At 37.2% G+C, this 27399-nt stretch overlaps 1 protein-coding gene across 2 annotated transcripts in view; it reads right to left on the bottom strand.

Moving 5' to 3' along the window:
- LOC139755437 (CDK5 and ABL1 enzyme substrate 2) overlaps nt 1-27399 on the bottom strand; it is a 180834-nt gene continuing 153435 nt past the window's right edge. Inside the window, exon 9 of one of the 2 annotated variants that reach the window (XM_071673742.1) lies at nt 1-26085. In XM_071673742.1, coding sequence (XP_071529843.1) covers nt 25945-26085 — 141 coding nt within the window. In that variant the 3' untranslated portion in view covers nt 1-25944. The remainder of the gene's footprint in view (nt 26086-27399) is intronic. The other variant, XM_071673741.1, reaches the window with a different exon arrangement.

The raw sequence follows: 27399 nt of genomic DNA, 5'->3' as shown, positions 1-27399 counted from the left end.
TTTGATATTGTACATTTTATGTAACATGACCAAGACTATAATGAGTCAAGGGCAACAGTAAAAAGAGTATCTCTAAGCATTAAGTTTATGTTCTGTTTACAGACAGTTGCAGAAATGATTGCACACAAATTACAGAGTATCTAATATCTCTGAGCACCAATACTTTAAAATATTTTTCTACAGCTCTAGAATGATTAGAAATATTCTGGATGCTTAGGAGTACAGTAAGCAATTAATAATATACTAAAAAACACCAAAAACAACATATAGAGCACTACATATAGTACAACCTAAACACAGAGGTTGGCTATAATATACTCAGGTACATCATATCCAACTGAATGGAAGTCATATAATTATTGTAGCAATAAAATATTTATTAGATATCAATATTTTCAAAGGCCTTCTATATTTGTAGATATACTTACTAGAGGAAAGATTTCTTTGTATGTGGTGTGAAAAATTATGTATATTTTACAGAGGAAAAGAATCTGACTTGCACATGTGCAAGTGCTATGCATCACAACATCAACCCTACTTTGCAATGTAAAGAACTCAAAACTCAAGTGTATAAGAAGAAAACCTGACAATGATGATGATTACAGGAGGGAATATCTTTTTAAAGTGCTTTCGTAAAGGCATGAACAATACAAAGAATTCAAAAGAATCCTAATACATACAAATAATCTATAGTACTACCATGACCAATATCTTGGAAGATTAACTTCAGCATTTCAGAATAATTATTCGAGGTAACTCATACTCAATCTTTACAAACACAAATGATTAACTAATTCAGAACAAACTTCACATTAAGAATTGCATAAAGCCACTGTCTTCATTATAGCAATTAATTTCCTTGTAACCCATTTCTCCTACGCAAACAGAATTATGAAACAATTCTTTATAAACATCTAATACAATGACACTAACATTCTGATGCTTACACACTTAATTTAAAGGTCCATATCTGTAGCTTTTTGAAAGGTTCAATATATCAGTGCAATAACATTCGATGCTTACACACTGGCTCAATATATCAATGCAATATTTCAAATTATTCATCTTTGAACTTTCCAACAGTTAAACTTTATGTTCACCCAGAGTTTTTAATTTCATCATATATATGGTATATATGAAGTGCAGGTACAACATAAAAAAATCCAAAACACTTAGGGCTCGAACACTACCATATTCTTTTAATTTTTTCTGGATATGTTTATGTATTTCACAGCATGCACTGAAAAATCTAACATCCTGGGCAATGAATAATTTTGTTTGATATAACAGTTTACTTTCCTAGTGCTATTAATCTCATACTAAGTATATGCACAATGTCACAATACTATGTTCTATGTCCAGAATTTTTTTATACTGTGCTTGTAAGACTTTTAAACAGTTCCGATAACCATGGGGAATGTCTAATCACCGATACTTAGGACAAAAAGCAAATTCTTGCACAAATGAAAAAATAACAATAAAAAACTTTATGGCAGGTTCAAATAAATAATATTTCCAAGCCAGTGCATCAGTTGGTTTTAAAATGTCATATATATTTATGACCAACCTGAGACACTAAAAAGAAATGCATATCTACTGAATATAGATACTTCATGGTAAGATATTCAAAGAAGACTCTTTAATTCTAATTCCTTTCCCAAAATAATGATAAAAACTAGAGATTTAAAATCTAGTTCTGGGTCTTTCAATTTCCACTCCAAAAATAAGAGATGTCCTGACATGAAAAAAATAAACTTAGGTTCATTAAAAGAAAAAATAGATTTATATATATATATATATATATATATATATATATATATATATATATATATATATATATATATATATATTAGTTCCTATTTCCAGAAAGTACACAAGGTCACAACTTTTCATCAATTCTTCCCTGTATTTTATCAACTCTCTTAACTGATTTTTTTACTTTCAGAATCACTTCTCATTTTTCATTTTTTGCAGTACAAATAGGACAGATATACCATAAATATATTTACTTGGATCACATAAACATCCCTGAACAGCAACCTAAGAAAATGACACAAGTATATCTTGTCCATTACAAATTCATAAATGTCTACTATACACTATATGAAACAAAATACTAACAACTGCACCTACAATATGATCAAAATATCACTCATGGATGCAACAGAGATCACTGTTAACAGGGTAAGCACACAACTAGTATCATATAAGGTGAAGCTTAGGGTTGAACTACGGACACATAAAAAAAAGCACTTGCACACACTAGCATATTTTGACAAGCCAGCAGAGGGCAACTTTGAATTTCAAATGCATTTATTGTTCTTACTACAAATATATACAAATATACCAACTACACAGTATCATAATAACCCAAAACACCTGAGAGAATTTCCTGACCCCTTCCCCTTCTATAATAGATATACTCTTACCCAATGTTAACTAAATTTCATTCATAAGCGAATGAAAATATACCTATACATGTCAAATCTTAACCTGCATTACATGCAACACAGCCTCAGGCAGTAAGACAATGCACTGAAGATAAAAAAAAAAGATAGAACTGCTAATAATTCTTTCCTCTTAAGTAAAAAAAATATACTTTACAAGCACTTATCCGCTATACAAATCATTTTATGCATAAATCTTATGCTTCGGCATTGGTTGTACTGTACCATCACCAAGTGAGCAGACTAATTAATAGACTAGAGACTGGAAGTTGCCTTTAGAAAGAGACATGGTACCGAGTAGCATAAAAAAAATTCATGTGAAGCTTAACACACATTAATGAACACCAAAATATGAATAAAAATATTAACCATACCATTAACAAAATAGTAAAGCTACACAAAACAACAGTATTGATAAAAGTCAATTACAGATAATGACAAACAATACATCCATCACCCCATTATTTTTTTATCTTAAGTACATGATATTACTCAGCAAAACAAAGTTCTGACAAAAACTCTTTGAAAACAAAAATTCTGGAAGCAGTGATTACCTGGAATATCTATAAAATATTCTAAACAGATCACTCAATGAAGGTAATAAATAACAATTGATGATTCTCTGATTTTTATCCCCTCAGTTCAACATATGCACAAGAACTGTCATGGTTAGAATGACCCAGCTGAAAACACACATTTGGCAACTTCAACTGTGCGCACATGCTTTTTAGAGGTTAGATGGACCTGTAATTCTAAAACATCTCCTCTTCAATAACCTGGTGAACATTTCTTGTCAGTAAACAATCACTGTTAGCTTGTTCTAAGGACAAAAGTCTTCCATCAATCTAAGGTTCTGTACAGAGTAATGAATTAACCCTTTTGCCAGCAGATGATGCAGAAAGCAAATATTGACCCTCACACTTCTCGGACTACCTCATGATGAAAGCTCACCCACACGGGCAGAAATTCTTGCATGGCACACAGCCACTTACCTTTCTCCTGCATGAAATTATGTGGATTTTAACCAGTAATTAAAAATTAATGGTAAATATGCATTTTTTCTTACAACAAATTTTTCTAGCAATACTGAATTCTTTTGTTTCAGTAGAAAAACGAAAGAGGATTCTCTTATCTCACACTAAAAGCAAAACAGGACATGAAATGGCTGTCACTGTTATCCTTCAGGCACTAATGTCTCACTGTGTCTTTATACATCTGATACAACTTGCAAGAAAAACAATACTAAGGATAGAATTTTCCGATTTCACTCTAAAGGTGAAAATGAGAGACACTGTTCGTCAATGCTGTCTGATTGTCTGTCAGCCAATGTTTACACACCTGAAATGTACCATAAAACTCTCGCTTGCCCTTACAAGGGAAATTGTAGCTCTAGATGATGATTGATTATAAAGAAGTTATGAGGAAAAACACTTCACCAGATGAAGGCAAAAAAGATGATGTTTGTGGAACAGGGCACTGCCATCTGTTTACTTCCTCTAGTTCTGATAATTGGCATTACTGGACTCAGCCTGTTCAAGGTTAAACATGAAAAGTCATCTTTGGTGAGGCTGTATCATTTTAAGTGCAATCTTGTTTAAGAACTTTTCACTGTAAAGAAGTGTACATTACCTGCCTCTGAAAGTGGTGCAGTCTTTGACTGCACGAGTCTTTAGAAAGGTCCCGGACAACACCAGGACTATCTGTCTACACTTCTGATGCCTGTTCTCTCCAGGGACTCCCATCAATGGGGTAGCCTCAGCAAAAGTCCACTTATTCCTGTCCTTACATGCCCCCCTCTCATATACCATTCCACAAACCCTTTCCTCCAGTACTCTTCCAATCTATTTCCCCATGTCATATGTGGTCTCCCTTTCACACTAATCCTTTTATCCTTTAAAATGTACTTTCATACACTCATCCTTGTGAACTCCCTGTCTTGCAGGACTCTTTTGCAGATACTGGTCCTAGGGTAATTAAAAAAAATACAGTAACGATGATTCCGATGATAATCATCAATAAAGGTAGGTCGGAAAGGCATTTTGCAGGTAAAACACTGATATTTAGTGCCTTTCCTTAAGACTCACATAATACATACACAGTAGCATTTCCTTTTCTTGATGACCCACAGTGAGTGATTAATCATGAAATACAAAACCCAATATTCCATGATATTACCTGCTTAATCAACTGGTGAGAAGGCAATACTTTGCAAGATGCAACTTCTTTTGTCAGCCAGGATAACAATGAGATTTGCCAAACCCATAAGAACTTGAATGAGATAAGAGTCAAGGGTTAAATTATGTGGTATGCTGTCAATGCTCAATTTTTCTCTCATTTTGTTATAAAATACACAGTTTATGAAAATAAACACTAAAACATTTCATGTTGGGCTGCAGTAACACAGAACTCTAGATGATGAGTAAAAAATAAATTTTTCAACTTCATAAATCCACAGTTAATATAGTGACAATGGCTAATGGATGCAATGCCACAATCTAAATAAAGCATGACTCACCGATAACATGAAAGCATACACGGTAAATACTGAGACCTTTGTACTTTAAGCATGTACAGGGTAGTGTTTTCAGATTTTCTTACTTTATTTCCACATGGAAAAAATAAAAATACTATCACACAGCTAAACAATCCTACTGGACTGCAATCATATGCCAAACCTTCTTCCACTCAAGTGGGGTGGATCAGGTGTACATAACCTCTAAGTCTGAGTTTACATTATCTTACATAAAGCAAACACCTTCCAAACTGAGGTTCTCAGCCCCATCCCCTTAAGCTGGTAAAATGTAAGAATGCCTAATTCCTTAGGTAAACTAGTTACCTTCTTATCCCAGGCATAAATAAGATTGAAGAGTAAAAATCAAAATGATTTGCATGTGTGCGTACATAACCTTTGACTGCATAGCTACAACGCATGTATGTTTATCTAAATAGGGAAAATGTGAAAATTTGCACTAAAGCAATATGGAACTAAGTGATTATCTGATTTTCTTCATGGGCTGTACACTACTCACTGTTCTGATCATGTCACAGCAAATCTATCTATCTATTGTTATCAAATGCAATTCTAACACATTGGGGAAAATCCAGTAAACAAAAGCCTTTCAAATCACTCATTCATGTCTTCAATCCATGTTAAAATGAAACATGAACTTCCATACTTTCACACAATTCTCTACTTTTTTCCTCTTTGCACATTAAGGCGATTTGTCAAGTGAGACCACTGTCTGCATAACACCATGTCTATGCAGCATCCCTGCATTTGATCTTATATCAGTCCTCTAGTACTCTCATTTTAAATATCTCATCCAATTCAATTCTCTCTGCAAATACTCACTGTTTCCACAGTCTGCCCCATAAAGTAATTTGTCATACAATATATGGCCATAAGATTTTGAAAGACTCAACCATATGCCTTTCTGATGATTTTCTTGCATCTTCCCTCTCCGTCCATCCTATTTCCAACTGTACAATGCAAGGTATCCCTGATCATATCTTTATACCTACCCTGAATTATATATACATAGGTTTCACATTTGCACATCATGGCTAAGACAGGTGTTAGTTCAAACAAGCTTTTTGTACATTCTTTACATGAATTTTCTTATCCCACATTTACCTTCATTACCTTTACAATTCTATGGAATGGATCAAGTACATACAGCCTGTGAAATTACTCATACACATCTTTAACCCATTTCCTGAGCGCTGAAATGAAACATAGACTTCTGCACTTAAATGATAACATTTTCAATTTTCCCACCAGGCTTATTCATCAAATGAGACCAGTGACTTCATTCACACCAACACTGTATACAAAATGGTTTTATTGCATCAAATTTCTTATCATTCTCCATGTATCATAATCTGAAATATCACTACCTTTGATCAATTCCTTCACTAAATCTGTATATCTCTGCTCCTTGTACCTTCAACAGCATCACTTTAAACCTTCTTAACCATCAGTTCTTCTTCAACTATTCTACATGACCATACCCTCCACAAGGAACTCTTAACTGATTTCCTAACACCACATATCTTTATCACATATTCATTTGTTTCTTTAACTATCCTACTATTCCAACTATATCATAAAAGTTACCTATCTCTAGTGCTTTGATTTTTGACCAATCTTGACCTGCATAAAAAGGCTTCGTATCCATATATGAGCACTGGGACACATATTCTCTTTTTGCAAGCTTCTTCGACACACTATTCATAAATCTTTTACATTCATCAAAGTTTTCAGTATACCTTAAATTTTTCTACTTTTTATGATATTACTCACAACTTCAGCTTTCCTAAATCCATCCTTACGGAAAGAACTTTACTCTTAACTATCTATCTTCAACATCTAGTTTTTCACCAAACATAATGATATTACACTGTGATCTCCCAACCCGTCAAAAACTAAAGTCTTACTTCTGTTTGAATTCAATCTCAGGATCCTTCTCCCACATATGTTACTTAAGTTGCTTAAGAGTCTATCCAGCTCTTTCTCTGGTTTAGTTAGCACTATATCATCTTCATACAGTCACCGCAGCAATATCTACACACTCATTTCCCGTAATGCCCATTCCAAAAAAGTATGAAATAACCAGAGTGGCATTTTACGACAATGATGCATTCCCATGTTCATCTATATTCAACAAGAGGTTACCACTTCTGTTTCATCGCAATTTAGCAGTATAATACAGTAATCCCATCTTCCTCTCACAAAAACAAGAAGTGTCCCATCCACAGAAAGCATTAAACACCATCAAATAACCTCTAAGAACCCCTACTTTTATTTCATGCCATTCATCATCTCTTTGCATATTATTTAATGAGCTTCCAAGAGAACTTTCTTACTTACTTTATTGTCTTGGCTAAATTCATAAACACAGCATATACTTTTTCCCTCTACAGCTTTTTCTACCACCTAATAGCAAGTTTCTATTCCACACATCTTCAATCCCTAAACCTGCATTGATCTTCATCCACACAAGGTTCACTAATCCTTTATACCACAATAAATCAGTATCCTACCATGCAAAGAAAACACTCCTTTGTAATTCTTTACAAACAATTTCACTCCATTTTGTTGTATACAATGAAACAACCACTGCTTTTATCTAACTGTCAAGCACAAGACTGAATATCGATGGATATGCTCACTTTCCAGATCTGCTCAACATAAGTTTCAACTCCAATCTTCATCTCACTTATAAATCAATATTTACCTGAGTTTTTCCATTCTCTACAAGCATCAATCCTCTATTCACTTCCTCCTTTTTAATGTTTTCCTCTTCCCTATATCACTCCTTTCTCGCCTTACCTCTAATCCGACTGTCCCAGTAACTGCCTGTTTGACCATCATTTCTGATCAGCTCTTTACAGTACTTTCTTTCCCCTCACAAACTTCATCCTTTGTCACTAGCATTCTCCCAAACTTATCCAACATATTTCCACTACTTGCATATACTATATCTCTCTTTTACATTTATCTATCTCCTTTCAACAGAGGTAGCAGTTGGCAAGCAGCCAATGACCAGGGAGGTATATTACCAGTACTACCCACCTGGGTATTGGGAGGGTTAGTGACATCTGCATACTGAGCCAGCACTTTTAAGTGGTTGTCATGTTGCACTCATTTGACCCAGGTAGCTGTCTTTTCTTTCTGCCTCACAAACATGAGGACTACTGGCATTCTGTCATTTGCAATACTTGACAACACTTAACACAGGTTATTCTTTGAAAATAGATTTTCCTGTGATGAGTACTATGCGCTAGCTCTGCCTTTTGGCAAAGTGGTAGGAGCAGTCGATAGAAGTAGTAGGTAGGGACATTTAGGAGGGAGCATTAGGTAGAAACATTAGGTATAAGTAGTAGGTAGGAGCATTAGATATAAGTAGTCATTAGTCATATCAGGTAGGAGCCTCTGTAAACACTGCACTATAGTTCTCCTTCACCAGTGGCCTGTTAAGGGTGAGGCACTAAATGTTAAGAAGTGGCACTGGAGTTCTTTAGTTATGGAGACTTGCCATGGCCACCCCTTTGAGGGAGTTCCAAATGGAACAGATGTCAGAGATATAGATATCTCCTTTCAAAATAACTTACCACACTCCTTCAAATTCTCATTCATTTTCTCCTGAGATACACATCTACCTTCCTGTTAAACATTAACACCATCTTTTGTTTTTTTTAATGGATTTATTTCTTTTTGCATTGAACTTCTGTTTCTACCTCAGTAAAGTAGTATTATGCACAGAGTAACAATGGCCTCATTTGCAAATATCCAAAATCTACCTGTCATGTATAATGCAACAAAACCTGAGGCCATCCTCATCCACAGCTGTGCTCCATATATTTTTTCCAAGGTTTAAACATCTTGACTGCTTTATATGTTTTAGTTCAGCCCACTAACAACATTTTGCTCTTAAGTACCTCATCACTCCAAATCATTCTTTCCACAGCATGCTTCTTGAGATTCTGAATGGCCCAATACCACAAAAAGGTTCCTTCACTTCATCCCTCCATCTCCCCAGTCTCCCCTTCTCCTTGTTCCCTCCACTTCTGATGGACAAATCCTTTTGGACAGTCCTTCTTCATTCATTCTTCACATGCTCAAACAATTTCAGTAAACCAAGGTCAGCCCTCTTCATAAGACAGTTTAATACCACAACTCTAACTGACATTCCTAACACTATCATCCTCTTTCATACCAAAATTTGCCTGAGGATGTTCCATTACTTTCTTCCTTTCTTTCACATTCACGTCACAGGACTTAAATCCATACAACTGTCTCACGATTACTATACTTTCAAACATCCCTGCCTTCCATAGGTTCTTGAATGCACCAAGACTTTATGCCCCTCCAACACTGGAAGAACTTAATGCAGTCCCCATAGTTCCATCTGCTGAATACTCCATTTTCTCAAGGTTACTTTTCTTATGTTCACATTTACTATCAACTTTCTCATTGTATACGTTTTTCAAAGTTCTGATAACAACTTTGGAAGATTCTCTACGGCCAAGCTGCAGTAACATACCAACATTGATTAACCCATGTCACCTGCTTTGAGGGAGTAAGGATTATTGAATTACTTTTCAGGATGCATGACATATTCACATTTGTTCTATCTCATGACTTTCCTATAAAAAATTTCCTTCAGGCTTATTAATCTGGCAAGGTATTTTTTCTACCTATTTTCTGTCTGGTGTGTTGCCAAAGGGAATGGAGGGTAAGGGACAGAGCCTTTGATTTGCTATCCTTTGATCTGCTTTTACAGAGAAGGGATTTTTTTTTTTAAGTAGTGCTAAGACAAGACCACCTTGCCTGGGCCTTGGGTGTGTGTATCTATGTACCTCTATGGAGTCTGCCACCAGAGTTATGTCATCTGCATACAACAAAAGACACAATTTCTAATCCTCAAGACCCCCAGCATAATACAGATCCACTCCTCAGTTCAAGGCCCTCATTATCCCTATCCATAAAAAGATTAAACTGTCATGAGGAATTCAGAAATCTTTGATACAAACCTACCTTCACCAGCAGCCACTCACCCCCCCCCCCCTTCCTACTCGCAAATATGCATTACTATACCCTTTTGGTAAAAATTCACTGCATTCAGATTCTTCCCATTAACCCCATACATTCACAGAACCTTCCATGAGGCTCCTCTGTTATCCCTATCATACTCTTTCTCCACAACCATAAGTCACAGCTTTATATACCCTATTTTTTGTTCTCTATGCATCACTGTTTTCTGACAGACTTAACATCTTCTAAACTTTCTCTTATTCCTCAATCAGCTGTCATATATCCATTTTGCTATGCTCTACTATTCCTCCACGACTTATAACTACAGTGCCATACATCTCCAAGACAGCATTCAACACTGCACTCTCTAACTGAATCCATACTGCCTTGGCCTCAAATATTGCAAAGAAAGATGAAAGAATCTGAAAGTAATTGCAGCAAGAAAATACATAATTCTTGAAAAAAATTCACAAAAAGGAAAGGCCATCTTACCTGCAAAAGGCTCACAGCTTATGTACATGACCAATAAATAATTCATCAGAAAAGTAACTTCTTATAGTACAGCAGTAATTCCTACTTACACTCATGGAGGTGCAATTAAATTATCACTTATTGTAAACTGAATAGTTTGGACAACTATTCAAAATATTTACATAAATCACAATAACTGAAGAGAAAAATATCTAAGTTTTTTAAAAATCAAGAGAATACAAAATATACTGAAATCATATGGGCTCAAAAGCACATCATCAATTGTAAGAAAGAGGATACATTAAATAACAGGGCTTATCACCTTCATTATAAAACAGAAAATGCTGACAAATTTGTGGATATAAAAATCCCTAAGTTCATTTATTCTTATATACATAATTACCGTAGAACCAATTTATATGAAAAATCCAAGGCTGTGCTACTTCCAGAAGCAAGAAAATGTAGACTCCTTTGGAATGAGAAGTTCTTATATGAGACTGTACTCCCAATGATACAGATTTACCGAAGGTGATTTTTCACTTGTGGTATAACCTTGAGCAGGTAGAGTCCAGCACCATCCATATTCTTTTCTTTTTTTAATAATTGTTCGCCATTTCCCACATTGGTGAGGTAGTGCCAGAAATATATGAAAGAAAAGCTTCATTCACTCGCACCCATTCTCTAGCTGTCATGGGGAATGCATCAAAACCATAGCCCCCAGTCCTAAGACCTTTCCTTGGTTCCCCTGGCTGCTTCAACTACCCTGATTCAGTCAACTGACAGATCATTGCTCCTATATACTACCTCACTCCAATCAACTCTTTCCCATCAATGCTTTTTACCATGCTGCATGTTCAGGCCCCCAATATATCATTAATTCCATCCTTTAATCTCCAATTCGGCCTCCTCCTCCTCCTTGTCCCCTACACTTCTGACAAATATATCTTCCATGTTAACCTCTCCTAACTCATTCCCTCCATATGTCTACACCATTTTAGCACCCTTTCTTCAGCTCTCTCAACCATACTCTTCTTATCAACACATCACTCTATAACCCTTTTATTACTCAGTCAAACCACATTGCACCACATAGTATCCTCAAACATATAATTTCCAACACATCCACTCACCTTTGCACATTCTCATCCATAGGTTATACCTTGCATTCATACAACATCGTTGGGATTGTTATGCCTTCAAACATACCCATTATCACTCTCCTAGATAATGAACTCTTTCCAAGTATTCCTCAATGCTGCCATGCCCACTCTCAGATATCTAAAACACACCACTTCCTCCAAATTATCTTAATCCAGACTCGCATCTCCATTACTCTGTCTTTTGCTTAGCAAAACCTGATAACATTATTCTTATTCACATGTAGTGCTGTGTCATCAGCAAATAACTGACTCACATCCTAGTCCTGCCCTCATCCCCAACAGACTGCATATTCACCTCTTTCTCCATGACCCTTGCATTTACCTCCCTCACCACCCCAACCATAAACATTTTAAAAAACCCAATCTTCAACTGGAACCACTCACCCTCATCTCTACTTACATCTTACACTCTTGATACAAACTTCTCATTGCTTCTTGTAGTTTTCCACCTACAAGACCTTCCAAAGGATATTTCTATCAACCCTATCATATGCTTTCTCCAGTTCCATAAATGCTACATACAGATCCCTCCGTTTCTCTATGTATTTCTCAAACATTCTTTAAGGCAAACACCTGATCCACACATCCTCAACCATTCCTGAAACTACATGACTCCTCTCAGTCTGATGCTCTGCACATGCCTACACCCTTTCAATCAACACTTTTCCATACATCCTACCAGGCAAATTCAACTATCTCATCTCTTCTATGGTTTGGACATATGGAGACAGTGAGTGAGAAGAGTTTGACAAAGAGGATGTATGTGTCAGAAGTGAAAGAGAAAAAGAAAATGAGTGACAAACCTAAAGATGAAAGGATGGAGTGAAATACATTCTAAATGGTTTGGGCCTTAACATGCAAGAGAGTGAAAGGTGTATACAGCATAAAGTAAATTGAAGCAATGTGTTATAGAGTGATGTGCTGTCACTGGACTGAAAAGGCATATGAATCAACCAGGAGAACTACAGAAAGGTCTGTGGGGCCTAGTTGTGGAAGGGGGGATATAGATTCAGTGCATTAAATGTAAGGGTTAAAGAATGGAAGTGAGCAAACAAGGCTTTTTTTTTTTGTCTGTTCAAATCACTATCACGCTAATGGGAAATTACAAACCATGGAAAGCTGTGTAGGTATGTATATTTGCGTGTGTGGACGTGTGTATGTACATGTGTATGGGGGGGGGGGGTTGGGCCATTTCTTTCGTCTGTTTCCTTGCGCTACCTCGCAAACGCGGGAGACAGCGACAAAGTATAAAAAAAAAAAAAAAAAAAAAAAAAAAATATATATATATATATATATATATCCCTGGGGATAGGGGATTAAGAATACTTCCCACGTATTCCCTGCGTGTCGTAGAAGGCGACTAAAAGGGAAGGGAGCGGGGGGCTGGAAATCCTCCCCTCTCTTTTTTTTTTTAATTTTCCAAAAGAAGGAACAGAGGGGGCCAGGTGAGGATATTCCAAAAAAGGCCCAGTCCTCTGTTCTTAACGCTACCTCGCTAACGCGGGAAATGGCGAATAGTTTAAAAAAAAAAAAAAAAAAAAATATATATATATATATACACCCCTGGGAATGTGGGAGAAAGAATACTTCCCACATATTCCCTCCGTGTCACAGAAGGCAACTAAAAGGTGAGGGAGCGGAGGGTTGGAAATCCTCCCCTCGTTTTAAATTTTCCGAACGAAGGGACAGAGAAGGGGGGGCCAAGTGAGGATATTCCCTCAAAGGCTCAATCCTCTGTTCTTAGCGCTACCTTGCTGATGCTGGAAATGGCGAATATGTATTCATCTATTATACTTAATCATTGTTTCCTACGTCTGCGAGGTAGCGCCAGAAAACAGACAAAGAATAGCCCATCCACTCATATACACATAAATGTGCATAAATGCCCATACACACACATACATATATGTACATACACAGACATATACATATATACACATGTAAAGACTTATACTTGCTCGCCTTCATCCATTCCTGGCGCTACCCTGCCCTGCGGGAAACAGCATCGTTACCCCCTGCTTCATCGAGGTAGCGCCAGGAAAACAGACAAAAAAGGAAACATTTGTTTAAACTCAGTCTCTACCTGTCATATGTAATGCACTGAAAACATAGCTCCCTATCCACATCCAGGCCCCATAGACCTTTCCATGGTTTACCCCAGACATTTCACATGCCCTGGTTCAGTCCATTGACAACATGTTGACCCCGGGATACCATATCGTTCCAATTCACTCTATTTCTTGCACATCTTTCACCCTGCTGTATGTTCAGGCCCTGATTACTTAAAATTTTTTTCACTCCATCCTTACTACTGCAATTTGTTCTCCCACTTCTTGTTCCCTCCACCTCTGACTCATATATCCTCTTTGTCAATCTTTCCTCACTCATTCTCTCCATATGTCCAACCCATTTCAACACATCCTCTTCTGCTCTCTCAACCACACTCTACAAATATGCATTAGCATTTAAGTATTTTTTTACTGCGTATGTACAAAAAAATTTACAAAATATTGCAATATACATGCTAACCACCACATGTAATTCATACAATGAAAATAAATATTGTAAGTAGTAACTTCTTAAATGAATGCTCATGCATGTGTTTGCAAGAAAATTTTTTTTTCTAGGGGTGAGAACATTTGCATCCTCTTTGAAACTTTTCACTTATCAATCTAAGTCTCAAGTCCATTTCTTTTATTTACTTTCTCAACAAAAATACTCATTACATTTACTGATTCTGAAGTGCAAGGATATCTCTCTTCTATTCTATGCCATCACTACAATGCAATTAACTTACTATGCTCGTCACTCAGGTACATGGTAAATAGGATATTCCAAAACTTGTATCATTACCAAAGTCAATAGCTGAAATCACAGTTTCACTATAATTAAATTTCCCTTTGCAGGATGTGATCATGGATGGTGTGGGGATGATTCTAATATCAAAGACGACCACCGTAATAAGAATATTAATATGACAGGGATTCTGGCAAGCACTCCATTAACTCTTTCACTACACAGTGCCACAATCGCAGTACTACAGATCAAGAAACATTAATTCAATATTGTCGAATTACACAGCACGATACACAAAGCCATATCATAAGTCTAAACCATGGTGCCCTAGCTTGATTTCCCAGCTGATGTATGATTCCAACTTTTATCCACAGATGTCACTGGGAACCTAAGAACAAAGCTAGAAGAAACGTCATGCATCACAGACACCCCTAAATCAGAAGTGTGATGTAAAAAATCTTTACGGTAACCAGTCTTAAAGCAAAACAAACAATTTCCCTCATAGTATGTTATAAATATTTGATGAAAATATGGTTATTTTTCACTAGTTATGTAAATAATGTCCTGTCAAAGTGATAAGTAAATATATGATGCTTAAGAAACATTAACAATATGAAAACACTATGCAAATGATAAGTATGAGTCATGTGAAATCAGGCCTTGTAAAATACCATAAAGTGTGTACTGTTTGGATGCAAGTAGAATGAAACCATACAAAGTAATTTCCCAGAAGTATCATTTCATTACACAGATAATGAGGATCCTTGCCACCATTAAAGCCTGCCATTCTTCAGTTAAGCTTTGCACCACACCAATATGGTGGAAAGAATACTAGTTTTTTGGGTATTTTCTCACAGTTTCTGCACATGGGTGAATACTGTTTCAGAATGTGAAATGAAAGGGATAAATGCTTTAAATAAGTGAGCTTTGATCTTTTAACATTTATGATAATAATAAACATCTTCCTTCTAACAACTATATCACAGTGTTGAGCAAATCCATCCACATTTATGTTAAAATATATCACCTACTTTTGCACTATGTTAAAAGAATCACATAATTAGAAACTGGAGGTTCTACACAATATGATATACACTGAATATCATTATGCCATCCACTGATATTCATCAAGAGGCTTCTGAAATGCATGTGCTACATACATGAACTTCATCAATGAGAACTTAGTGCCTCAGAAATATGCTAAGTGACATCAATCAAATGAAGAAACAAAACCCTTTAACCCTATCAGTTCTGGTATAGTTCTAACCCCATATCACACGTGTTTTGAATTTTCTCGGTTACATTTGAAGGATTCAATGCTTCCTTTACTAACTACAAGCATGTACAGAAGCCAGAAATCACCTGTAACTCTAGCTGGCAAGGAAAAATGTCCAGAATGCTCAATTACCCATAGAAAATTATGGCGATAGGACACATGAGCATGCACACCACCCAGTACTTCACTCTACTAAGCAGTGTAAATGTACAAGACTTTTTTTTAGGGATTCACTGAGTCAACTAATACAGTACAGGATGAACCTCTTTAAACCAGTAACCTTGGGACCTGGCTATTCCCAGACCACAGAAAATGCCAGAAACTGACCACTAAGGGAACCCCTATATAAATATACGCCCAACCCCCAGTCTTGCCAGCTCATTCCATATACGTTTTGCTGTGTTATCAATGGTAGAACAAATACAACCATAATGCTTCTAAACAAGGTTTTATTATTCCTTCAGATTACATCAGAAGTACCCCATATGGAGACTGCAATACCTTAGGCAAGAGTTTTTTGTGGCAAATGACACCAGTACAGGGCTGTTTCATCAGCATTATACACTTGTTCTGGGGCCAAGTTTTCTGCTGCCACTAACTGCACAAATTCATCCACAAACTTTGTTGCAGCTTTGTGATGAGTAGTTACTGTAGCAAACAACCGTAAGTTGGTAGTTGGCTTTGGTTAACTCTTGTTACTATTGTTGTTTCATTGTTATCATCAAGTCAGCCATCCAGCGCTGTGTCAGTCCCAGCCGAGTGATGTGTATGTGGTCTTAGAATTATCTTTAACACCTGAAGGTGTTATAGTTTCTTCGGATGGTAGATGTATCTTACGTTGACGGCATTAATGACCCTGGCAGTTGATAGGCCTAAAGCCCAAACAGCCAACCAACCAACCAGCTAGGCAGCTGGCTTGTACACTCTCTCTTGCCCTGTACATATTGCTGTTGGTTCTTTAATAGAGAACTGGAGATTTTATCGATTCTTTTAATTTGACCTCAAACTATAAGCTTCCATGTCAGCACTATGCTTTTCACCACAAACACTATGTACTGAAATTCCATGACACCACATAAACTTGTGTAACCTTCTATGCGAATATTCACAATCATAGTCTAGCAAACTTTAGTTCTCTATGAAAAGCTTTGTCCTGCTCGATAAGCATCTCCCCAGAAATGCTTACGCCTTCATTGCGTGGGAGCTTGATCCACTTTATAAGAGCATTGTTTAATTGTGTAATCCTGGCACCTTTCAAAGTTTTCCAAACTTTAAACCTTTCTGGCTTTCATTTTCAGCAAAAAAATTAATATATGAAATTAACAAGTCCGTTGATTAGCTCGGCTGCAGTGTAAACAGATTTTGGCACCTGTGTGCTACTAAGAGTGCCACCCTGGTGGCAGATCCATATACTAAAGGTGGCAGATTCAAAACATGCCGGCCCATGGGAGTTACTAGACCACAAAGTGTCGGATTAGAGAGGTTCAACTTGTACATTTTGACATATCAGGAGACCATGGGGAGTGATTTTAAACACAACATTAGAGGAAACCTCACCCTCCAATCATGGGGACACTGAATAAAAGTAGACTGATGTAACAGGTACCTATGTATGCAGTGGATTTTAATGGCCACAGCATGCTAAGATTTAACAGCCTAAGAATTTCACCAAGGTTTAAATCAAATGTCTGACTCCCTTGGTTTAAACAGCTGTGCTTCCTTAATGAGCTCAAATAATTTTTCTTCCATATTCCAAATATCACTAACATTCATTAGGCTATGAAGGCAATTTCATTAAACCAGTCATGACTGAAAGGGTTAAAAATGATTTTCTAAAAACTTATTGTCCTGGCAGGCAAGATTTTTCCCCTTTCAATCATTTCTTTTTTTCCATATTCTAAATACCAATAATATTCATCAGGCTGGGGAGACAATTTCATTAATGCAGCTATGACTGAAAGGGTTAAATAATATTTTTTTTAAAATTCATACTTTTTGCCCAAGCAAGATTTTTTCCCTTTCCAACTGTCAAAGTTATATAAGAGGTAACCTTCTACAGTGATTTAGTTTGTTTAAATAAAATCTCATGAACTCAAGCACAAAACAACTAAAGAAAAACAAGAAAAGACTAGGTTTTTGATAGCCTTTGTTAGAATGTTTCTGATTTAACTTAAACTATTACAGTGATATGTTGCTTTAATCCATACGCCTTGGTATCAGTTGGCTTGATATGACAGGACTTAACAGAGATAAGGTGAGAGAACGGGAGAAAGACAGAGTACCTATAATGAGATTTCGCCATGATGGCACGGTTAGAGCAAAGCACTCTTCACACATGAATGAAGAATAAAACTATTTCTCTCTCTGAACAGTAATAAGGGGTTCCTTTCCACATTTTGTACAACTCTTTCTTCATTCATTTTCTCTTCTCTTCCATCATTATTTGTGCAACTGTGTTCTTCATTTCCTTACTGTGCTCTGATTTCCTGTTTTCTTATTGCTAACTTTCTCTTCTTTTTCCATGCTCTTCTATTCAATTACTGTTTTCTGTCACTTGGTATCTTCCATACTGCACTATTTTCATCTTAGTTTGGTATTATTCCAATCCTTTTTTGTCCTATTTTCTCACAGCATACTGTCATATTTGATGGTATATTTTTCCATTTCAAGATCTCATTCTAAGTTGTGTTTAAAGTCCTTTGAATGTTCACACTTCTGTTTGATTTCATGGTTGGAAATCAATTCTCTCTATCTGTTGTTGTATCCTATTCCCACTCATTTCCATACAGACTGATGTAAAGATATCTATGTTAAGGAGATCTCATACACCTGTGTCATTCACTTCTATATTTGAAAACAGTGTCCTGTCATTTGTAAGAATATGATTCTGTTGTTCCCTCCGATTGGTCATGTGGTTTACTTGTACAAAGTCAAATAATTCACAATGAATTATTAATATTTGGGACTGTTCTTCATCTGATGATGCATCATTCCTTCCCTTGTGTTTGTATGCACATCCATAGTCTTCTCCTCCTCCCTGCCATCTAATAAAATGGAAGTTAGGGTTATCCAGCCAAAAAATGATCAGATCCAGCTTCTCTAATCCCTTCCCTACCTCTTCAACTTTTATCAATATTTCTTTAATATGATTTGGCTTGGTTTTTGTTGCTCTAATACTTGCTTTAATGTATTCACAGCTGGTATATTCACTACCATTACTTCACATTAACTGTGGCCCATCTTTATTATCTGCTTTCCTTCTAGTTTATCAAGTACATTCAGTGCTATACCATTTTGCTGGAGTTTGGTTCTATTTGCCATGAATGTCTTAAACTGATCCAAGACACAGAAAGGGAGGGTCGACAAAGAAAAAGACGGAAATAGAAAGAAAAAGAAATAATATACTTATAACAAAATTTTGCCAAAAGATTTAGCTTTCACTGTAAGAAACTAGTTACAAAAGAACAGGTCATGTGAGTTATATGATGATAAATCTTATGTTTGAGGACTGAAAACCAGCTGTCTATGTGTGGGTAAAGCACAAAGAAAAGACAGTAAACTGGCCCAAATGAGTGACATTTGAGAGGCAATGAAGTGGTGGCTCACCATGCAGTTGTCACTAACCCTCACAATACCTGGGCAGGTAGTACCAGTATTAAATACACCTCTCTAGTCAAGAGCTCCTTTCCAACAAAGGGAGACAGAGAATTTTCTTTTTTCCATCTGTCCCTCATTTCCTGCATCAAAAAAGTTGTGCCAAGAACAAACAAAACGAGGGTTTCATTTGCTCACATCCACTCTCTAGCTGTCAGGTATTATGCAATGAAACCAAAACCCCTATCTACAACCATACCCCACAGACCTTTCTGTGGTTTTCCCCTGACTGCTTCATATGCCCAGGTCCAGCCCAGTGACAGTGTGGTGTAACCCGTAAACCACATCATTCCAATTTGCTCTATACTTTGCATGCTTTGTATCCTTCTGCATGTTCAAGTCTCAAGCCTTTAAAGCATCTTTCATTCCATCCTTCCACCACCTCCTTGGTCTTCCTCCTTTTTCTTGTTCCTCCACTTCAGATATATACACCCTCTTAGTCATCTCCCCTCACTCATCCTCACCATATGTCTAAACCATTTCAGCACACCCTCTTCAGCTCTCATATATAATTGTACAACCACACCACTCTCTTACCCTATCATTATTCATTCAATCAACCTTCCTCAAACCATATACTGTCCTCAAACATTAAATTTCCAACACATTCAACCTATCCTTTACACATATGCCTAAGGCTCACACCACATCCATAAAGCACCAACGGGAATACAAGACCATAAAATAAACCCATCTCTGCCCTCTAAGGAAGTGACCTCTTACCAGATATTCCTCTACATGCCCAAGACCACTGTCCCCTCATTCACTCTATGGCTCACTTCAACTTCCAGGGTCCCATTCAATGCCATAACCACTCCCTGGTATCTAAAACACCCCACTTACACCAAGTTCACTCCTTTCAAATTGACACTCCAAATGATATTTTTCTTTTTTGCTGCTAAACCTAATAATCTTGCTTTTATTCATATTTTCACTCAATTTTCACCTTTCACATACTCTCCCAAACTCAGACACCAGCTTCTGCAGTTTCTCACTCAAACCTACCACCACCAGTGTTTCATCAGCAAACTACAACTGTCTCACAGCAACCCTACCACATATACTTTCTCCAAATCTAGAAATGCCATATACAAATTGTTATACTTTCTCCAGATCTAGCAATGCCATATACAAATCCTTCTGTTTTCTATAATTCTCACACACATTCTTCTGGGCAAGCACTAGATCCATATATCCTCTACCACTTCAGAAACCATACTGTTCTTCTTCAATTTCATGCTTTATGTGTGCTACAATCTCAATCATCACTCTTCCATACATCTTACCAGGTACACTCTCAACAAACTTACGCATACCTCTGTAATTTGAACACTAACTTTTGCCCCATTACCTTTGTACAATGACATAGGTATATAGGTATTTTGCCAATCTTCAAGCACCTCACCATAATCCAGACCAGACTCACACTAAAAATCCTAACTAATGAACAACACAATTACCTCCTTTAAAACATCAAACTAGAATACCATCTGTTCCAACTGCCTTGCCACACTTCATCTTATACAAGGCTTTCACACCTACTCTCTTTACACCATACCTCTTGCCATTACTCACTTCACATACATCCTGACCTAAACACGCTCAAATCAAATACATTCATCAGTCTTTCAAAGTATTCACTCAATCTCCTCTTCACCCCATCTCTGCTTGTTTCCACTTCCCCATCAGCTCCCTTCACCAAAGTTTCCCCAAAATCTTTTGTTTTTCTTGTTCAATTAACCTCCTTCTTGTTCTTCCTAAAGTTACTTGATATTCACAAACCCCAACTCTCATTTGCCCCCTTTTCCAGCTCCTGCACCTTCCTTGTGACCTCCTGACTTCGATCTTTTTCTCTTGTACATCTCCCATGTGCATGTACTTCTTCCCTGCAAATATCATCCATAACCTCTCTTTTCTCTTTCACTAGTAGCTTAACTTAGTCATCCCAATTACTACCCTTTCTAACCTGTTCACCTCCCAAATACCATGCAATTCTCACACACACCATCACTGCATCCCTGAAGACCTTCCATTCCTCACTCACTCCTGCAGCTTCATTTATTCTCACCTCTTGCCATTCTACACTCAATCTCTCCTGGTATCTGTTCAAACAAGCCTCTTTTCATGAATAAAAATTTTCACATGCAATGAAACAAAGAAACACTCACACAGAGAAAAAGCACACAGGAATACCAATGAAATCAGATATGCATAGTGAAACATTCACACAAGCACATAATATCATCAAAGTGGAAAGGAACAAAAGAAATGTTGGATGAGACTTCTTTAAATGTGTAGGGGTCCTTAATGGAATGCTTCAAGGTTTTGTTCTGGGACCATCACTCTCCTTGACGTATGAAAATGACCCTGAAAATGTTTGCAGATGAGGGAAGTGGAAATATAACAGGATTGCATCAACTTACAAGGGAACCTACACAGACTTCTAGTCTGTTTTCATGTGTGGTTGGTGAAACTCAACCCAAGAAAATGAAAGAAGACTTTAATGTGACGATTGTTTAACAGGATATAAGCTTCAGGATTCTGTGTGTGTGTGAGGGTCTATTGCAAGAGTAAAGAAGATAAACTATATGGTGGCAACATAAGATTAGCTTTCAAGTATAATGATAAGAAATATCTAACAAGTTGCTCATATACTAAACAAAGCCCTAGAATGAAACTTTTCAAGTTTGGACACTGAACCAAAAGAATGACAAAGACCTAACAGAGAAGATCCGGAGTTATAGGCAAAGTCTAAAAGCTTGACAACCATGGAGGAGAGAAGAGCAAAAGGTGACCTGGCCACAACCTGTACAATTTTAAACAAGAAAGATGATGTAGACAGTTAATATTTCCCTGAACGATGTAAGGACAGGGACAGCCAGTAGAGATATCATGAAATTAAGCAAGAAACTTGTTAAAAAATATGCAAAAAAGTACTTTTACAATATAAACGTGGTTGATGAATGAAATAAAGTGTAAGAGGATGTGGTAAATCTGGACAACATATCAGTTTAAGAGGCTGTACAATAGCAGATTACCACAACATATCAGTTTAAGAGGCTGTACAATAGTAGAGAATGTTCAAAAGATAGAGAGAGATAGGGCCCCACAAGAGTAGAGTACAAGTAAGTAAATACACACGGTAAAAGATGCTGCAATGCCAAATCCCCTCAACCCCACTCCCCAACACACGTACTTTATCTTTCTGCCCCAGGAACCCAAAGCTATAGGATTCTGGGAGATAGTGGATAAAGAATCCTAATGATGTATCTTGTGCATGTCATAGAGGGAAACTCAAAAGGGTGGGAGTATGAGTCTGGAAATCTTCCTATCTTGAATCAAACTAAGGATAAAGGGTGGGAGCATGGGAATTGGAAATCCTCACATCTTGAATTAACCTTCTTAAATAAGGAACAGGAGGGGTCAAGCAAGGATTTTCCCTCAAAGGCCGAGTTGTCTGTTCCTGACACTATCTTGCAAAGGCAGAAAAGGAGTAGGTGTAATAAAAAAATCATTATTCCTTTTTCATACTTGTTCACCATTTCCCACACTCGCAAGGTCATGCCAGAAACAAAGAAAACAGCCCAATCACACATATCCATTTTCTGGCTATAATGGATAACTCACCATCACTACAGCCCCATCTGCTTCATGTGCCCTGGTTCACTCCACTGACAGAACATTTCCCTCTATATAACACATCACTCCAGTTTCATTTACACCTTGCACACCTTTCACCATCATGCATGTTCAGGCCCTGAGCCTCAAAATCTTATTCACTCCTCCTTCCATCTCCAATTCAGACTCTTTCTCCTTGTGCTCTCCACTTCAGAAACATATATCCTTTTTGTCAACCTCTCCTCACTCATTCCTCAAACCATTACATCACACTCTCTTCAGCTCTCTCAACCATACTCTTCTGGTTACCACTCCTCTCTCTTACCCTATCATTACATAATCAACTCAACTACTCACACCAAATACTGTCCTCAAACATTAAATTTCCAACTCATTCATCCTCTTTGGTACATTCTCATCTATAGCCCATGTCTCACAACTGCACAACACCATCAGGATTACTATACCTTCAAACATACCCATTTTTTCCCTCATTCCACACATTCTTCAAAGCTCCCAGAACCTTCATCCCTCATCCACCCTACAACATATATATATATATATATATATATATATATATATATATATATATATATATATATATATATATATATATTTTTTTTTTTTTTTCATACTTTGTCGCTGTCTCCCGCGTTTGCGAGGTAGCGCAAAGAAACAGACGAAAGAAATGGCCCAACCCCCCCCATACACATGTATATACACACGTCCACACACGCAAATATACATACCTACACAGCTTTCCATGGTTTACCCCAGACGCTTCACATGCCTTGATTCAATCCACTGACAGCACGTCAACCCCGGTATACCACATCGATCCAATTCACTCTATTCCTTGCCCTCCTTTCACCCTCCTGCATGTTCAGGCCCCGATCACACAAAATCTTTTTCACTCCATCTTTCCACCTCCAATTTGGTCTCCCTCTTCTCCTTGCTCCCTCCACCTCCGACACATATATCCTCTTGGTCAATCTTTCCTCACTCATCCTCTCCATGTGCCCAAACCACTTCAAAACACCCTCTTCTGCTCTCTCAACCACACTCTTTTTATTTCCACACATCTCTCTTACCCTTACGTTACTCACTCGATCAAACCACCTCACACCACACATTGTCCTCAAACATCTCATTTCCAGCACATCCATCCTCCAGCGCACAACTCTATCCATAGCCCACGCCTCGCAACCATACAACATTGTTGGAACCACTATTCCTTCAAACATACCCATTTTTGCTATCCGAGATAATGTTCTCGACTTCCACACATTCTTCAAGGCCCCCAGAATTTTCGCCCCCTCCCCCACCCTATGATCCACTTCTGCTTCCATGGTTCCATCCGCTGCCAGATCCACTCCCAGATATCTAAAACACTTCACTTCCTCCAGTTTTTCTCCATTCAAACTCACCTCCCAATTGACTTGACCCTCAACCCTACTGTACCTAATAACCTTGCTCTTATTCACATTTACTCTTAACTTTCTTCTTCCACACACTTTACCAAACTCAGTCACCAGCTTCTGCAGTTTCTCACATGAATCAGCCACCAGCGCTGTATCATCAGCGAACAACAACTGACTCACTTCCCAAGCTCTCTCATCCCCAACAGACTTCATACTTGCCCCTCTTTCCAAAACTCTTGCATTTACCTCCCTAACAACCCCATCCATAAACAAATTAAACAACCATGGAGACATCACACACCCCTGCCGCGAACCTACATTCATATATATATATATATATATATATATATATATATATAATGTAGATGACTATCAATTCCTACTAATAAGCCTGATCATTCAGGAATGTTTAAGTAGTAGCAAAAACAAAAATTGTGTTAAATGCTAGTGCTTGAAAGTTAACACACATTTGTCATTGAAGTTTCAGTAACCCAAAATTCCTTCTGAAAGGGGCTGGTAAACATGGCACATATTGTATTGAGAACTGAAGTGGTAAACTACACAGCATGAGTACTGCATACATAAAGAAAGTACATACTGTTCCATCTGAGATTTCACCCTCATACCCTGACATACTGACAAATATCTATCAGTGAATCATACATATTCGTCTATCTATCTATCTATCTATACCTCTGACGCTTGTTCCCTTTGGGAATTTCCTCAAGAGGGTGGCAAGCTAAAAGAGTCTCCATAATAGGTGAACTCCAGTGCCACTTCTTAGCCTTCAGTGCCTCACCCTTAACAGGCCACTGGCAGACAGCAACTCTATTGCAGTGTTTTCAGAGGCAACTAAAGTCCTTCGAAGTACTTCTACCATTATAATGTGTCTACCTTATGTTCCAACCTACCACTTCTCCCTACTTCTCCCATCTAATGTTCCTACTAACTACTTCTACCTAATTAGTCCTTATGTTAAACAGATTGTGAACATTGCTTCTTGATCACAACTTCCAAAGCATGATTGACTTTGCCCAGTTTACCATTATCACTTAATGTAAACACACAATAATCATTCTGAACATTCACTGTATGGTTTATTATACATGAAAAAATAACTATATCTCTACTCTTTTAAAACATACACAAAAATTCATTTTATGCTTTTGGTCTACAAACAGTGTACCACACAGAATTCAGTTACACAAATGCACATCTCATGATATTAGGCATCATGATGGAAAAATGTTTCACAACAAATTAGTTGTGCAATACTTTACATCTTATTACAATATTCTAGTAATTACTTCTACATTACTATGGTTACAAGTTTTCATTCATATATCCTTGTTTATACAAAAAACACGAAAGGTAACAATCAGCATTTGTGTTACTTATATAGGAAGTAAACTAACAACCTTCAAACAAAACAAGTCAACTACTGCATAACTTCTAAGGGAGATCTTTTTTCATAACCAACTGCAGAAGCTGGTTCAAATCAAATACATACTTATCCAGCAAATATTCAGACGGTAAATGCATAATTTCCTGTCCTGTGTTTTCGTCAAGATTCAAAGAGAAGCCGCTGGTAGTGTGGATTCACCTGCCATGTCGGTAAGTGCAAGCCAAACTCCAGAGCAACCAAGGCAGCAAATTCCCACTGAGTTAAATCACGCCGATTCAAGCGAAAAGTACTCTCTGTTTTCTGAAATTGGAGTACAAAATCACAAAATCTTTAGCTGGAAAAAACTCTTAAAAAAAAAGGTGAAGAAAGCAAATACAAATAGTGGCACATACTAATGATACCTATTTCCTCTACTATAGTATTCACTGAAAAAGGTGAACATTTAACTTTTTTCAGTTGCCTGTCAATTCCACACCTTTGCATGAAGATATCATTTCTTTTCCCCTTCTTTCATATATGTTCATCATTTCCTGATGAACACATGAAAGGACAGAAATAGAAATAAGGTCTTCATGCAAAAGTGTGGGATTTACAGGCAACCCCAAAAAATATGAAAGTTCACCTTTCACATCAATATGACATACAAATTTCAAAGTCAACTGACAATTACCAGTCAACTGTTCAGAATAATTTATCCAATCCTAAACCAATAGTAATCTATCAGCCCTGGTCTGTTTACATGAATATCAACTAAATTTTATGAAAATAAAATAAAACAGTAAAATGTTAATAAATTTCTCCCCTAACCCTGGGAAATAAAGGAGAAAGAATATTTCCACATATTCTCTGCATGTCGTAGAAGTTGAAACAAAATGAGGCAAACAAGGCGTGCTCATCCTCCTTGAAAGTTCCGGCTGGGGTGTTAAAATGTAACAAAGATGAGAAGGACGAGCTAAGTAGTATGTTTCAGAAAAGGACCCTGGATGTTCTGAGTTAAACAAAGCTCAATGGTAAAGAGGAAGAATGGTTTGGGAATGTCTTATCGGTAAAGTCACAGGTTAGTGTGATGAACAAGAGATAATGACAATACAGAATTTACATTGAATGAGTTGTTGAAATATGAGAGTGTACTAAAGTGAGCACCAGACAGTGTAGGTAAAAATGAAAATAGGCTATGAGATTTGGATGATTACTGGTGCTTATGCAAATGGCTATGATAAGAATGATGAATAGAGGAGAAAGAATTGGGAGGAGCTGAGTGAGTGTGCCACTAGTTCTGGTGTGAGATGTTGAGTATTAGTTATGGTTTACTAGAATGTGCAAGTGGGCAATGTAGCAGTTGAGAGTATAATTGGGGGGTATGGAGTATTCAGTTAGATAAATGGAAATGTAAACAGTTTGTGGAGTCGTGTGCTGAAAAAAAATGATGATTGGGAATACCTAATTTGAAAAGAGGGACATACATAGATATACCTATTTTTATTATTTTGTTTGTCGCTATCTCCCGCGTTAGTGAGGTAGCGCAAGGAAACAGACCAAAGAATGGCCAAACCCACCCACGTACACATGTACATACATACACGTCCACACACGCAAATATACATACCTATACAT

This window comes from Panulirus ornatus, chromosome 19, assembly GCF_036320965.1.
Source record: "Panulirus ornatus isolate Po-2019 chromosome 19, ASM3632096v1, whole genome shotgun sequence".
Classification (NCBI taxonomy): Eukaryota; Metazoa; Arthropoda; class Malacostraca; order Decapoda; family Palinuridae; genus Panulirus; species Panulirus ornatus.
The sequence above is the reverse complement of the archived record's forward strand: the minus strand, read 5'-3'. Positions and strand labels throughout refer to the sequence as shown.